The sequence below is a fragment of the Pituophis catenifer genome, unplaced genomic scaffold (genome assembly GCF_029215685.1).
Source record: "Pituophis catenifer annectens isolate HBS135680 unplaced genomic scaffold, rPitCat1.0.hap2 SCAF_3, whole genome shotgun sequence".
NCBI classification, from domain to species: Eukaryota; Metazoa; Chordata; class Lepidosauria; order Squamata; family Colubridae; genus Pituophis; species Pituophis catenifer.
The window spans coordinates 150,788,705-150,805,525 of record NW_027256883.1 but is presented as its reverse complement, the minus strand read 5'-3'; the positions used below and the strand labels follow the sequence as shown (position 1 = coordinate 150,805,525).

General features: G+C 37.8%; 1 protein-coding gene across 5 annotated transcripts in view; it reads right to left on the bottom strand.

The window, feature by feature from the left end:
• The window catches only part of DAB1 (DAB adaptor protein 1), a 184,246-nt gene that overhangs the window by 21,281 nt on the left and 146,144 nt on the right, over positions 1 to 16,821 (bottom strand). For 3 of the 5 annotated variants that reach the window (XM_070939510.1, XM_070939509.1, XM_070939513.1), the window contains one exon: positions 866 to 922. The exons of the other annotated variants lie outside the window; for them this stretch is intronic. In XM_070939510.1, the coding sequence (XP_070795611.1) occupies positions 866 to 922 (57 nt within the window). The remainder of the gene's footprint in view (positions 1 to 865; positions 923 to 16,821) is intronic. 5 annotated transcript variants of the gene reach the window in all.

The window sequence follows — 16,821 nt, the reverse complement described above, 5'->3', positions numbered from 1 at the left end:
CTTTTTTTCATAGCACAGTGTATTATACACTGAATAGAGACTGTACACACAGATATTTCTCAGACTGTTTTTTTAAAGTTTCTATATAAGTACATGGAACATGATATGTTATTTTCAGGAGACGCTAACTCTGCCACTGAGCCAGCCACCAAACTTATAAAAGAGCTTATATTTTAAACAACTTTTAATTTCATAAAGTTACAATATGATACTTTTTATATTGTTTCAACACAATTTCTCTTATGAATTTTGCTGGACAATTTTCAGGCTGTTGTATCTGTTTTAAGAGAAGTGTAGAAACATTTTAAAATTTCATTGCAGTCCAAACGTTAAAAATATCAGACTAAAACTTTAATTAATGTCCTTTAAAGGTTTATGTTCTCACATTCCTCCAAAAAAAGATAGCAGTTGCAGGCAATTTCATGTTTCCCCATCATAAGCTATAGTCCAATGTTTTATTACATTGACACATTTATTGATCATCTCCCAAATTAGAGCATTGCTTCATGATAAATGGTCATAATTCAAATCTAAATGAAATTCTTGGAGGCATAGAATTCTATTTAAATCTATTTCACCAAATCATTAAGAATTGATCATACAGATAATCCATAGGCCACACTGTACAAAAATTATATTCCATAATTTGCACACAATGTTTCACAGTGAATCCTGTTAGTTCCTATATGTCATTTTGTATGTGCTTTGATATAATATGAAAAAAAATATTATTCAATTTCTGCTCCTAGATGCAATATATTAACAAATCAGTATTTTTCTACCTTATTACATTAAGTGATCAGTGTCTATTTAGACCCTTGAAAGTTCTATGAACAATTATTTTCACAACAGACAATTAGCTTACCTGAGTGATTCTACCAAGATTTTCTTCTATGTCCAACAACAGGTTTCCATTCTCCAGCTGTAATGGATGATTGATGAACATGAAAATGGATGATTTATGAAAAATGACATACACTATTGGACACAGCAATGATGAGTTCAACTATTATTGATTTAACATCTGAGCAAAAGCCATTCCAATAGATTTTATTAAAATGCTTTTGCTCATCTTAATGATAACATAATTAGATACAATATATACTGTATGGGATTAAATTTATGCAAATGCAATGAATGGAAAATGGAGCATGAACATAGGTGTATATTAGAATTCAGAATGAATCCACAGTTCCTCTGTGGATATAACTTAAGATCATGCCTATTTATGCCACCCATCAGAAAAAAGATGCAGAATGAAGTAGGTCAGTTGGTCTTTTGATCAGTTGGTAAGTAAGTAAGTAAGTAAAGTTCTCAGTATCTTCTCAGGAAGAATGGGAGTAACTGGTTTATCACATACGAAAGTTGAGAAAGGATAAAAGTGGCCATGTTCTCTATATATTATGCTCATAGTACTTGTGCTTTTCATATACATCCTTTACTTTTTTTCTTCAAAAGGTAAAAGGATATATGAGAAAAATAAATCCTGTGATTGGAGAAGTTATAATGACCTCATCTGATGCTGAATAGATATTTATCCTTTAATTGTGCTTCCATGATGTCTTTGGTTCATCTGACATGTTCATAGAAATAGCACTTAAACTTATATATCACTTCATAATGCTTTATAGCTCTCTCTAAGTGGTTTACAGAGACAGTGTATTGTTTCCAACAATCTGGATCCTCATTTTACTGACCTCGGAAGGATAAAAGGCTGAGTCAACCTTGAACTGATCAGGATTGAACTGCAGGCAGTGAGCAGAGTCAGCCTGCAATACTGCATTCTAACCACTGCACCACCATGGCTCATTCCATCTCCCTCACCAATTTGGCTCCCCTTATTACATATTGCTCCTATCATTGATTGCATTATACCCTTATCATAATCAATCTGGTAGCTCATTAATACACAGTAATCACAATTTATTCATACAGAAGCATCATTTTGCATGGGAATAGCTGTTGCTTTGTAATGTTTTCAAGTAGCTCTTTTGAATTTAACAGGGAAGAGCTAAACAACTGGACATAAACACATAGCTAAATTGCTTAAATCCATATAGACATACATTTTTCCCCCCTGACTATTCTAGAGTGAACCCAGCCATTGCTATCTGGATTTCTCCTTAGTATCACACATAGGTCTTGGGTACACCAAGATGATTTGAATTATCTTGAAACATTTTACCAAATCATTTTTATTCAATGATATCAATATGATATGAGATCTGATTTTTTGAAAAATAAATTTAACTAAATTATTCAGCAAGACTTTACAAAACGTATATGGTTCACTTTGAAATTCTGAAAGTTCAGAAATTCTGAGTTTTAATTAGAATATCAAATTCTGAATAGTAATTAAGAGTCATAATTAGAATTCAGAATAGTAAAAGATAAAAGGAGAGGGTAGAATATAGGTTTTTAACCAAAGTTTAATCAAACAAAAACAGATCATTTGTGGGAAGGAATTTCAGTTAATTCTGAATGACTGTTAAATCTGACATTATTTGTATCAATGTATGTTATCAATTTGTATCATTTATGTCATTATAAAATTGAAGCTTTTAAGAGAACTGTATCAATTTATACCATTTGCTTCATCACACAAGACATTCATAATGCAATAACACAAGTACATTAGTAATATGAATAGCATAAACTAATACAAATTATGTCAATTATGTCAATTGTCTGGACCATTTCTGAAACAACAGACATTCTTTAGGTATTCAATTTGAACTAATTGTAGTTTGTACCTTAAGTCTGCTAAATTTGGACAATTAAGCTTTTATTGCAATTAAAAACTTTCATGCAGCATACAAGTGTAAAATTAAGACTCTAATCAGTAATATGTGTGACAGAACAAACTTTCCTTTTCGTGGCACCAAAAAGATGATAAAAGTTAGCACTCTTTTTGGAGGAGTTATTCCTAAATGGAGAACTACTCCAGGAAAACCAATGAGGTAGAGTACTTAAAATGGCAGAGTAAGATTGTGGTAACTTTGGTTCATGACTACTCTTATCCAAGTCTGCTATGTGATAATGGGCCAGCCACTTCTTTTTAGCCCATTCAGAGATTGCTGTTATGGGGGGAAAAATCAAGAGAGATTCCCACCCAAGCCTGATGCTCCTGGAGGAGAGTTGAATATAAATCTAACAACTAAAAAAGACTATTTCTGGAGAGCCAACAGATCTGGGTCTTTGATTATCAATCTACTCTGGTCAACCTGGTCTCCAAAGCACTGAACGCAGGACAAGAAGCAGTGGATGGAAACTAATCAAGGAAAGAATCAACCTAGAACTCCAAGGACAAATTTCCTGACAGTTAGAACAATTAATCAGTAGAATGACTTGCCTCCAGAAGTTGTAAATGCTCCAACACTGGAGGTTTTTAAGAAGCGACTGGACAACCATTTGTCTGAAATGGTATAGGGTTTCCTGCTTAAGTAGAGGGTTGAACTAGAATACCTCCAAAGTCCCTTCCAACTGTATATTTCTGTTATTATGATGACTTTGGTGAACAGGTAGGAATTTGTGGGTTAAGGTATTCTTTTAAAAATAGTAGCCCCAAATCAAGGATATCTTTATACATTAACATTAACACACTGAATTGGCATAGAAAATGAACCTGAGACAATGGAAATTGTAAACTAAAGCTGGCATAAAACTGCTTCAGTTTGGATCAGATACACAGGAGATCTATAGCCTTGTGTCACCCAGCATTTTATTTATTTACACCCTTTGCAGTATTTTACAGACTTCCCCAATCCTGCAAGACTCCAGTAGTTCACAGAAAAGCCAACATAAAATAACTGAATCAGTATTAAAGAAAAGCTCACAAATCAACTAAGATTACTGACACCCACAATCAATTCAAGCTAGTGGAGCAGTAAGAAGCAGTTTTGGCAGTCTTGTGCAATTCATAGAGAGATGGAGTCAAGTACAACTCGAAGGTGTGCTTAATTTTGCATGGGGCTATAAACCCACTTTGCAAGCTTATTTTGAGGAACTTGGGGGGGGAGTATTATGTATTCTGGTTTTGGCCTTGAATTTTATTTTGAAAAATAAAGTTATAAACTATTTTTTATCCTGATGAACTTCTCAGATTTGCCCCCTTTTTCTGTTTTATTTTTTATTTTTGCAAGACAAGATGGTCACTGTATATGTATCTCATGTGAATTGAAAACATGTGACACACAGTAGACCCTCTCTAGACGTTTGGATCATATAGGCAAATTCAATATTGGCAAAGTGTTGCCTGATGTATCCTGGCTACCCTTGAAGAATACCTAGAACCACTGCAGCAAGTATAAAATAAGTATTATTCTTCATTGGCAATAATCTGGCCATTTTCTGTAGCAGTTGCAGCTTCCAAGTCCTTTCTAAAGGCAGTCCCATGGAGAATATGATACTAGCTGAGTTGTAATTAGGGTATCTATTACAATCACCAGAGCATCTGGCTGAAATAGGCTTACAATTTCCCTCTTTTTCAAAGACTTTCCTACTGATTTATACTAGTAATAATGAGGTAAAAAGAATAATATATCAGTACAATTAAAGCACTAAGTGATGTAAAGACAGAAACTATACCAAATTTGAAAGAAACAGGAAACTGAAGAGACATTAATAAATTACTTTGGCTCAAATCACAATCATTTGCCAAATCTAAAATTAAGTTCTGCTAAAATAAACAGAATTTATTTTTATTTCTTCTCTTTTGAACAACACTTTGTGTTTTGTCCCTATTCTTCTTACTCCCATGCGGTCTCACAGGGCATCCTCACCTGTGTCAATGGAACTGATTGCTATTTTGAAGATGTCCTGGGAAGTAGAACAGCCTAACAAGGGAGGAACATTGTGCAGAGTTCAACAAAGCACTAGCAACAGCAAGGCAAGACCTTCCAGAAAACAGTTGCCCAGCATGTTACTGCGTGTCCCGAGAGTCCAATTATCAAGTAGCCCTTGGGCTGTGTCTTCCATAAGTTCTTGTTCTGCATCACTTGCTGCCGAGGAAATACTTCCTATGGGTGAACCATTAGTGTCTATTAGACCATGGAAATGTCTTCAGTTGAGATTGCTGGGCTGCACTGCGCTAACTGGGGGCAAATATTTGCTCCTATCTGTCTCTACCTTTTGACATTTCAATACAAAAGATTTTGCCAATTAAAGTAAACAATCCTGTTCACAGCACCTTTGTGAAACTATGAGAAGATATGTGATTGCAGGATCCTTCTATAGGTTCCTTACGTGGAATATCATTTTTAATCACTTGGCAATATATCTCACATAGATAAAAATATACAAACAAAGCTGATAATTAAGTCTGTAAAGAATGTGACCAAGCTACAACTGCCCGAAATAGAAGCCCTGCTAATAAACTTTGAACCTTTCTATATCAGCATATCAGAAATAAATATTTTATGTATTGTAAAAGATGTATATGTGTCTCAGTGGGTAGCTGTTGCATTTAAATCTTCCTGTATCAGCATGTCAGAAATAAATATTCTCATTGATGTATAGGTGTCTCAGTGGGTAGATGTTGTGTGTTTTGCCCAAAGTATCTTTGTCCTGGACTTTGTGTGTCATGCTAAAATGCTGACAACATCTTTGCATTAAAATATATAAGATTTCTTTATTAAAATACAGACATTCTATTTTTCTGTTTCTAGTGGAGTCATTAAAACAGTAAAAGACCAAGAACTACCACTACAAAACAGCAGTAATATTAATTTTTCAAAAGAAACGAGAATCCTCAGTAGGCTACTAATGATGTTACTAGGGTATATTAATTAGCTAAGACCCAATTTGATTACTGGATCTGGCAAGAATGAATTTGAATGCGAGATTTATAAAGAAAAATTCGATTCAAACCAATTTGAGATCTGATGAAACAGCCTTATAATGGGAAGAATATAAATGCTTTAGCTATTGTACTTCATTTTTATTGTATTGTACTATATTTTTCAGTAGAATAGGCTACGTTTAGGACTTACTAGCAAATTTAGCCTCTTCTGGGAATATCAGTTGTAAAACATTTTTTAAAAGCCTGAAGTATATATCGTATCGTATCTATATACTATTAAAACTTGCATTGTGGCCACCTGGGATAGGGCGGCCGCTGGAGCTCTGGATCGAGTCGTGCCTTTGCAGCCTCTGACCCAGCGCCGATCTCATCTGGCTCCTTGGTTCACCAAGGAGCTAAGGGAGATGAAGCGCCGGAAAAGACGCCTAGAGAGTAGTTGGAGGGCCAGTCTTTCTGAATCCGACCGGACACTGGTAAGATCTCTTACCTAATGGCGATAAAAGCAGCAAAATGTACTTATTTTGCTGCTCTTATTGCATCATCAGATAATCGCCCGGCTGCCCTGTTTAGGGTCACCCGCTCCCTGCTCCACCAGGGAGCGTGGGACGACCCCTTGGAGGGAAGAGCAAAGGATTTTGTTCAGTATCTGTATGACAAAATCACTCAGATTCGGGAAGATCTGGACTCTGGGTAGATCCAGGGGTGATGACTGAGGCAGGTCTTGAGAATGTTATCTGGGATGAGTTTGATCCTGTGACTCCTGATGACGTGGACAGGATTCTGGGCAGACTGAATGCGACCACATGTTTGTTGGACCCGTGTCCCTCCTGGTTAGTGCTGGCTTCCCGGGAGGTGACGCGAGGCTGGCTCCAGGGGATTATAAATGCTTCATTGGGCGAGGGTGTCTTCCCCGCCGCCCTGAAAGAGACGGTGGTGAGGCCTCTCCTCAAGAAGCCTTCCCTGGATCCGGCTGTATTGGCTAATTATCGTCCGGTCTCCAACCTTTGCTTCGTGGCAAAGGTTGTTGAGAGTGTGGTTGCGCAACAGCTCCCCCAGTACCTGGATGAAATGATGTATCTGGATCCGTTCCAGTCGGGCTTCAGGCCTGGGTACAGCACGGAAACAGCATTGGTCGCGTTGGTTGATGATCTCTGGAGGGTTCGGGACAGGGGTTGCTCCTCTGTCCTGGTCCTATTAGATTTCTCAGCGGCTTTTGATACCATCAACCATGGTATCATGCTGCACCGGTTGGAAGAGTTGGGGGTGAGAGGCACTGTACTACGGTAGTTTTCCTCCTATCTCTCCGACCAGTCGCAGTCTGTGTTGGCAGGGGGGCAGAGGTCGACCCCGAGGCCCCTCATATGTGGGGTGCCACAAGGGTTGGTCCTCTCACCCCTTTTGTTCATCATTTATGTAAAGCCACTGGGCGAGATCATCCGTGGTTTCGGGGTGAAGTACCACCAGTACGCTCAGCTGTACATCTCCACCCCGGACCACCCCAACGATGCCCTTGAAGTGATGTCCCGGTGCCTGGAGGCCATGCGGCTCTGGATGGGGAGAAACAGGCTCAGGCTCAACCCATCCAAGACTGAGTGGCTGTGGTTTCCGACGTCCCAATATAGTCAGTTGGTGCCATCACTGTCTATTGGGGGCAAATCGCTGGCCCCCACGGAGAGGGCTCGCAACTTGGGCGTCCTCCTGGATTCACAGCTGTCTTTAGAAGAGCATTTGACGGCCGTGACTGGGAGGATTTTTCATCAGGCCCGCCTGATTCGCCAGTTGCGTCCCTTTATAGATCGGGACTCCTTACACACAGTCACTCATGCCCTCGTCACCTCCCGCCTGGACTATTGCAAAGCTCTCTACATGGGGCTCCCCTTGAGCACTCGGAGGCTCCAACTGGCGCAGAGTGCGGCCGCGTGGGTGGTTATGGGAGCGACGTGGCGTTCCCATGTAACACCTCTCCTGCGCGAGCTGCACTGGCTCCCGGTGGTCTTCCGGATGCGCTTCAAGATTTTGGTTATCACCTTTAGAGCACTCCATGGATTAGGACCTGGTTATTTACGGGACTGCCTGCTACCACCAATAGCCTCCCACCGGCCAGTACGCTCTCATAGAGAGGGGCTCCTCCGGGTGCCGTCGGCCAAACAATGTCGACTGGCGGCCCCCAGGGGAGAGCCTTCTCTGTGGGGGCACCTACTATCTGGAATGAGCTCCCCCCAGAGATACGGAGGATCCAGGATCTGCGCACCTTCCGTCGCGCTCTCAAGACTTTTTTATTCCATCAAGTCAGCCTGGCCTAAATCTTTCCCCTTTAAAATGTAAATTTTAATTTGTTTTTAAAATTATTGGGTGTTTTAAATTTGTCTCGGCCAAATTGTTTAATTCGGTTTTATTCTGTTTTTTAAATTTTGTATTTATGTGTTTTATTCTGTGGCTGTTCACCGCCCTGAGTCCTTCGGGAGTAGGGCGGTATATAAATCCAATAAATGAAATGAAAATGAAATTGTCATGACTTTTAACTGGGTGAAATAGTGCATCATAGGGCAGTTTTTGAATGAAGGCAACTCAAATGAGCTAAGTTACAGAATGCATCCAAAATCAGGGACTCACGATTCCTGAGGGAATGATATTTAAGAAGATTGTGGCTGTGTAAGTGAAACTGGCTGCTACTGTATGCCGGGATGGTGCTATGGTCATGCGATCTTCGTTTTCAATGTTCCCAGTCAGCCTTGCAATCCCTTGTTCTCTCCCCATCCAGCAGTTACCATTTACTGCCTGCTGGCAAGGGAAGGGAAGGGAAGGGAACAGGTATTCTTGACTAGGACTCTCTCCTGCATACCTTCACTGATGCATGTTGTTTTCCTCATTTGTATGGCACTTCGTATGCTCCCGGTGCACCCTCCCTAACTTGCATGGCCCCCATACACCGTCCCTGACTTGCATAGCACCTCTTGCGTACCCCCATTCACATTTCCCAGCCTACCCTCCCTAGTGCCATCCTCAAAAAGTGTGGTAACTCTCATGCACCCATAACCTTTATGCATTCTTAACTTGTGCCAACATGCACCTTACCTGACTCAACTGTAGGTTTTATAAACCCTCATGACTCCAACACACTCTTTCTTGATCCACCCAGTACCTCCAGGCAACCTTCCTGGCCTATGTCGTCCACCTGCATGCCCCCCCCCCCTCCGACCAAGTGGTTCATCTCAGGCGCACACCCACACACCCTTCTAAACTCACAAGACACCTCTCACACTGAAGGAAAAAGGGCTTTGTTGTCACTTTTCCTCATCGTGCTATGACTGGAGGGAAAAAGCCCTTTTTTCTCAGCATGGTTTGAAATCTGACCTGGCTCTGCCGACATGGAGAACAAATAATGTAGCTAAGAGGTAAAGACGCAATGCAGAAAGAGAGGGAAGGTCTCCTTTGCCCAAAATTGCCCCAAAATTGCTTTTTCAAAAGGCACCTGGACTTTTGTTTTTTCCTTGAGGACATTTCACTTCTCATCCAAGAAGCTGACCAAGCTGAAGAAGCTTCTTGGATGAGAAGTGAAATGTCCTCAAGTAAAAACAAAGTCCAGGTGCTTTTTGAAAAATCACTTTTGGGTCAACCATGACCTGGATGACTGAGAATCTCCTTAGACATTTGTGCAGAATTACAGCAGCTCAGGTTTCAAAACACACGCTGAGGAAGGAAAAAGATGCTGCTGGAATTCTGTCACATGGCCGAACAAGAGAACACTGCTCTCCTTCCCTGTACACAGCTCCTGAGCTTTGCAGATCTTCATAAGGTAAATAAGCAATTATGAGGGGTGGAGAAATGTCTGAAATTTGGTGGGGAACAAAGCAGGCCGAGCTTTGGGGACCTGGCAGGCAGGATGGGGAGGGAATAGATAGTAGGTGTGTTAAAGTATGTCTATGATTGGTCGTAAGGGCGAATGACTGGGTGGGTTCTGTAGAATTCATAACTTTGAAATAGGGTCATATACATAGCTTTTGGGAGGTCCATGGTAACTTTGAACGGTCAATTAAATGTTGTACCTTGAGGATTATCTGTATTCAGTGAAACTATATGGTATAGGCAATTCAAAACTGAATGTTCATTCTTCATTTCAGGAATGATTTTAGTTTAGTTCTTTTGAACTATCTTGGAAATTAACAAGAGAGCAACACAATGGATAGTTCAAAGTGGAATAACTTTTTTCAGTTGATTATACAATCTTCTGAAGGACTTTACTCTCTATAGTTAAACTAAGATTTTACTGCTGTGAGTTTGCTATAAGGATTAGTTAAATATGGACTGCTTAATGAGCTTTTGTGTATGTGTGCCTTCAGGTCTCTTGGCGATGGTCTGCACTAATTCTTACAATGTCCTTAGCAAGACTTTTGGAAGTAGTTCGCCACTGCATTGTTCCTAGGGTTGAGGGAGTGTGAGTTAAGGTGGGACTAGAACTCACAGACTCCTGGTCTCTCGCCTGGTGCCTCTTAACCACTATACCAAATTGGCTCTCCTATAGTTTATGTGTTTTATTTCCCATTGTTCGTATTGTTCAGTGAAATTAGTTAAATGTTTTAATTATATAACACATCCTGGTATTTAGTTCATAACTTGGAAGCTGCATATAAAAATTTGCATACAATAGTATGTATGCTGCCTTCAAAGCTGCATAATATCTATTAAGCAATTAATTACATTTTTAATACTTAAGATCTTTGCAACAGGAAACATTTGAGCAAATCATAAAAATATCTGTCTTGATCTAATGGATGGAGACACCAATTCAAAAATGCAATAAAGAAGTTAATTGCTTTGTCTCTGTACTGAAAAATGCATTATTAAAAAGTCTGTTTAAAACTGGCACATTTTAGAAATGCAAACTCTGGAAGATGAGAATAAAACTGTTTCTTAACTCCGTTGGATTTTCATTACTCAATTGCATGACTTATTTAAAAATCTCCTTTGCTGGTAGACTGCAGATTTTATTAAAATGTATGTATGTATGCATGAACATAAAATGTTATACTTCTAAGATAATTATTGTTACTTAGAATGGGTTAAACTCTGAACATACCTGAACATAATTTTCATTTGTACGAGCAAATGAAAATTCTGTAGGTACAATAGTTATTGAAATAAACAAGGATTGGAAACCTCATATTGAGATATGGTTTGTATAAACTATGGTTTACTGTTACATAATAGCCTGAATCAAACTTAGCTTATTCTTCACATCATACCCACTGCCCACTTATTGGTACCTTATATCAGAAAAGATGCCAAAAAGTTAAGAAGAAACTCCAATCTTTAATTCTGTCAGACAACATAACACAGACACAAAGCTTTCCTTAAAAACAAGCAAGCAAACAATAGAAAAGAAGAAGAAAAGAGGCATTATTGTTTCAGCTTGCCAAATAAGATAATGAATAATAACAAAAAATGAATTTACTGTAGATGTTTTACAGATAAACACACCTGATATTGAAAAAATAAATGTGATGAAGGTGTTAAAAGCCTAAGACTGGTGGAAACCAGTTGAAATCCACTTATAATCATGGAAGCTCACTTGTTGATTATGGACTTGTTATTCTCTCAGGGCAAACAATCTCAAAATCATGATGAAAATAAAATAAAGGATATAGCAATAGCAATAGCACTTAGACTTATATACCACTTCACAGTACTTTTAGCCCTCTCTAAGCGGTTTACAGAGTCAGCATAATGCTCCCAACAATCTGGGTCCTCATTTTACCAACTTCGGAAGAATGAAAGGCTGAGTCAACCTTGAGTCTGGTGAGATTTGAACTGCCAAACTTCAGGCAGCCGGCAGTCAGCAGAAGTAGCCTGCAGTACTGCATTCTAACCACTGCGCCACCACAGCTCATAGCAGTGTAAGTTTCTTTGAGTTCCGAGAGATTGATTCGTATAAAAATTAACAAAGGAAACAAGGGGAAAATATGTCGGATAATTAAAAAATCATGCTTAGCGTAGAAATATGAAGATTTTTTAAAAAACACCTCTTCATAGTGTTAACATAATGAAGTGAAACTAAAAAACAGGACAATTGATAAAGATTGATCAAAAGATTGATAACAGAAATTGTTTCTTTATATAATTGATAGTTTAACAGCATCATTTGTTCTCATTAGATGATGCCCAACAATAAATCGCTTTAGAAAGGCCCTGGAGAAATTCACCGATGAGATAACTATTAATGATTGCTAGCTTTAATAGCTTCTGACTATTTCCTGAATCATGGCAGGTGCTATTAGCTCCCAAGGAACAGTAGCGAAAAAGGATAGGCTGCTTATTAGTTTCCTGAACAAATCTGTTTTGTTACTACAATTAGTCCTCGAATTGTGCCTATTTGTTTAAAAAAGTTTCTAAATTACAATTGTCTTAGAAAAAATGACTTATGATCTGTCCTTGAAGTTATGACCATCACACCATGCTGTGGTCACAATTTGGATGCTTGGCAACTGGCTCACATTTACAACAGTAAATCATGTGATCACAATTTGTGACCTTTCCAGCTGGCTTCCAACAAGTCGTTGCTTAACGACTGCAGTAAAAATAGTTCTAAAATCAGGGCATGTGATGATTCACTTAATGACTGCATCATTTAGCAACCAAAATTCTGATCCCAATTTTGATCATAATTTGAGAACTATCTGTATATAACACAGAATGATGGAGTAAATGGTATGATCCACCAGGATTCTTATGTTACAGAAATATGAAGAAAGGAAGGCTGATCGATTGATTGCTAGATAATGCTCATATTCAATCTTAGATTTTCACCATGATGATCTGTTTGTAGCCTGGACCTTTAGGTTTTCCAATGGTGCATCCATTGCAGTTGTAACTGAGTTGATCCACTTCACTGCTGAATCTTCTCTTTCCTTCCAGCTTTCACAGAATTATAGACTTGCCCAGAAACCAAGATCTTCATATAATAGGTCAAAACTATGTGAATTTGAGCCTGGTCAACTGTGTCTTGAATGAGAATGACATTGATTTGTTCAATGATACATCTATTTGTTGTTGTTTTTTTGGCTGGTTGTGATATTTTCAAGATTTTTGTCCAACTCTGAAGTTCAAAAGCATGAATACCCCTTTAGCCCTGCTTCTTCAAGTTCCACTTAATAATAAAACTGCGTGTCTATTTAAAAGCATCTCACTGATTTTTTCATTGTCTTTTTTTTCTCTTTGCTTTGGCAACAAATTCCTTTCTTTCCCATCTGCTCATTAACTAGCTTTGTATCTGGCTGCCTAGCTGCACTGTAGTTTTAAAAAAAATCTACAGATTTACTACACTCTTCACAGATCATGCCATATATTTTAAAAGTTCATTTTTGATCTTATCAGAATCTAGACATTTGCATTGTTTTAGCACGCTCTATCATCTATCTATCTATCTATCTATCTATCTATCTATCTATCTATCTATCTATCTATCTATCGTTAGCTGACTACATGCAGAAGAATTATAATATTGCATTATTGGATAAAGATTTCACTACTACAAATTTTGTCTCATGGTCAGAAAACCCTGATTATTTCTGAAAGGTGAGTAAATGTATTTATAAATATGTGACTAGATTAACACTCACAAGTTACAAACTATTCAAGAAGTGATTTAACATCCCAGCTTATTTGCTGACTTGATTCTAAGAAAGGTATTCAGATAATCAACATGTGAATTGATCCATTTAGGTTTGCATTACTCAACACAATCTATAGTAAAATTAATTCTAAATTCCCTCTGCATTGTATTTGTTTACCTTTAAATCACAGTCTCATTAAAAGGTAGGAGCTACAACCAGGAAATTATACTAAAAGCAGTCACATTCACTACACTAATATCTTTATACCACTTTTATTTAACTTGTATCCCACCTTTATTATTTTTACAAATAACTCAAGGTGGTAAGCACATCCAACATACCTTCCTACTATTTTCCCACAACAACAATCCTGTGAGGTGAATTGGATTGAGAGAAAGCGACTGGCCCAAAGTCACCCAACAGGCTTTCATGACTAACTTGAACTAGCTTTTATGGCAGGACTTGAACTCATGGTCTCCTTCTTTCTAGCTTGGTGCCTTAACTACTAGACCAAACTGGTATGGGCAGGGTTTTGATCTTTACGTATTTTTTAATGCTGAAGATTCAGGCAAAAGTATTAAGGTTAAGTGAACTTAGATTTACTGCTTTTATCATAACGCTTCCTTCCCTTTGTACTCTTTTTTTCTTGAGCATGAGATACACATAATTTGTTGTGAATTAGTGTTGCCTGTCAAAGCCTGATAACTGATTATACACAGATTTTCAGCCTGGAGAAAAAGTCAAGGTGGTATATTAAGGACAGTACATCAGAAATTGTTTGTAATTGAATTCTGCATGGTGTTTGTAGTTGAATTTTGCATTTACTGGTGGCGGGACTGCAACTTCTCAAACATCTGAGACCAGCAGTTTAATGGTTTCTTTAAATATAATTTAAGAACATGGAACTGCCTCTGTGGCAAACACCTTCCTATTGATTACAAAAATCATTGTGTAATTTTGAATTACACAATTCAAAATAAGAAAAACCTGATATCTGAAATCACTATCTCACACTGCTCCCCTGTCCCACTGTTGGGACAGCCCAATTTACAACTTTATATGGCTATAAACCACCCCAAATGTCATACAAATATGGCAGATTCAAACCCAACATTAATTGATAACTTCATATATATATATATATATATATATATATATATATATATATATATATATATATATATATATATATATCTCCATGTGCTATCTTTTAGTCTTCATTTGGTAGGATGTTTCTTGGAAGCAACTCGCAGATTGTTAAGAATGAATAAACGACTGTGCTGCAGATAGATATGCATACACTGGAAAGCATGGATATATTTTCAAAGCTGAACAACATTTTTTACACTAACATAGCCTGCTGATGCATTTTATACTGTAGAGAACAGAGTATGTAGTTTTTGTTTAATAATTACAGATAATCCTTGATTTATGACTAGTTGCTTAGCAACCATTCAAAATCATGATGGACTTCCCCAGGGGTACTTATGACTTGGATTCAAAGTTCCAATGACTGGATTAACACACACATGGTCATGTGATGTTATTTTGGATATTTGGCAGCCAGCCTGAATTTACAGTAGTTTGCAGCGCCCTGTGATTATGTGACTATGATTGATATTTCCTGCCCCCCTCCTGGAAACTAGTGTCTACTTCCAGTTTATCACGAAAAACCCCCACCCATTTCAGACAATGGATTCACTTAATTACTGCCACATTTGCTTAACAACTGCCACATAGACTTAATAACCACTGAAAAAAGGTCGTAAAATCAAATACGGTCACTTGATGACCTGCTTAACGACCAACATGACATATAGCCATAATTTGTGGCTCAATTATGACAGACATAAATATTGTACAGCAATATTTTTCTTATTTCCAAACAGTGGCTATAAAGGTAGAGAAATAAAGTAGATGAAATTGAGGCAGAGAATGCATGTCTGTTCATACTAGGCATAAAGTAAGTATTTTGAAAAGAATATGCCTATAATTCCTGGATCATATAAACTTCTGGCCAAAAACAATTCAAATTTCACATTGAAAATATTATAACACTATTAAAGTTTTGCTATCTTTATACTACATTTTGCCCAAGATCCTGTGACTGATACAGTTCTCTTGTCTGCTCCAATGCTGTGAGAACTACCATATATTCTTGTCTAACTGATTCTTTTCCATGCCATGATGCAGAGATATTTCATTTCCTGCTGCTACAGTCTGGAAAGTGTATTTTGGATGCAATTTCTTTCCGGATTCTTTGTTATAGCGATAGACCGTGATGCTGTATCATCCTCCAAAGACATATTATCACTTTCAATAAATAATCTCTGCTGGGCTAAGCAGAAATGCTATGTTCCTACATTGCAGAAGAGTCTGTCATCTGCACCTCTATAACTGTCTGGTTTGGTTCTGCAACCCAACAAGACAGACACAGACTTCAGAGGATAATTAGAACTGCAGAAAAAACAATCGCTACCAACCTGCCTACCATTGAGGACCTGTATACTGCACGAGTCAAAAAGAGGGGCTGTGAAAATATTTACAGACCCCTCACATCCTGGACATAAACTGTTTCAACTCCTACCCTCAAAACGACGCAATAGAGCACTGCACATCAGAACAACTAGACACAAGAACTATTTTTTCCCGAATGCCATCACTCTGCTAAACAAATAACTCCCTCAACACTGTCAAAGTATTTACTAAGTCTGCATTACTATTAATCTTCTCATCGTTCCCACCACCATCTTCTTCCACTTATGACTGTATGACTGTATAAGGATACCAGTAACCTTGTTGCTGGTATCCTTATGATTTATATTGACTATTTCCTAATATGATTTGATTGCTTATTTGTTCTCTATGACTATCATTAAGTGTTGTACCTTATGATTCTTGACAAATGTATCTTTTCTTTTATGTACAGTGAGAGCGTATGCACCAAGACAAATTCCTTGTATGTCCAATCACCCTTGGCCAATAAAGAACTCTATTCTATTCTATTCTATTCTATTCTATTCTATTCTATTCTATTCTATTCTATTCTATTCTATTCTATTCTATTCTATTCTATTCTATTCTATTGTTGGATACTGTTAAAATATTTAATTTTAAGGAAGAACAAGTTCTTGATCTACTCATCCTTTCAGTAAGACCACTCACTCACTTAAAAATCTTTAAAATGGATCATCCAAGGATTAATTTATCCTTAATTTTTACTTTCTCGTGATTCTGTAGTCATACCAGAAGAGTTCAGATAAAATATTTCAAGCCTAGTAATAACCGCAACTAGTGATGGCAAACAGAAAATTCAAAAGATTCATTTGACCTTTATGATGCCACAAATCAAGTCAAAAGACTTTCGTCCGTTCGACAGATGCATAATGATGTGAAAATTTCCTGATACCA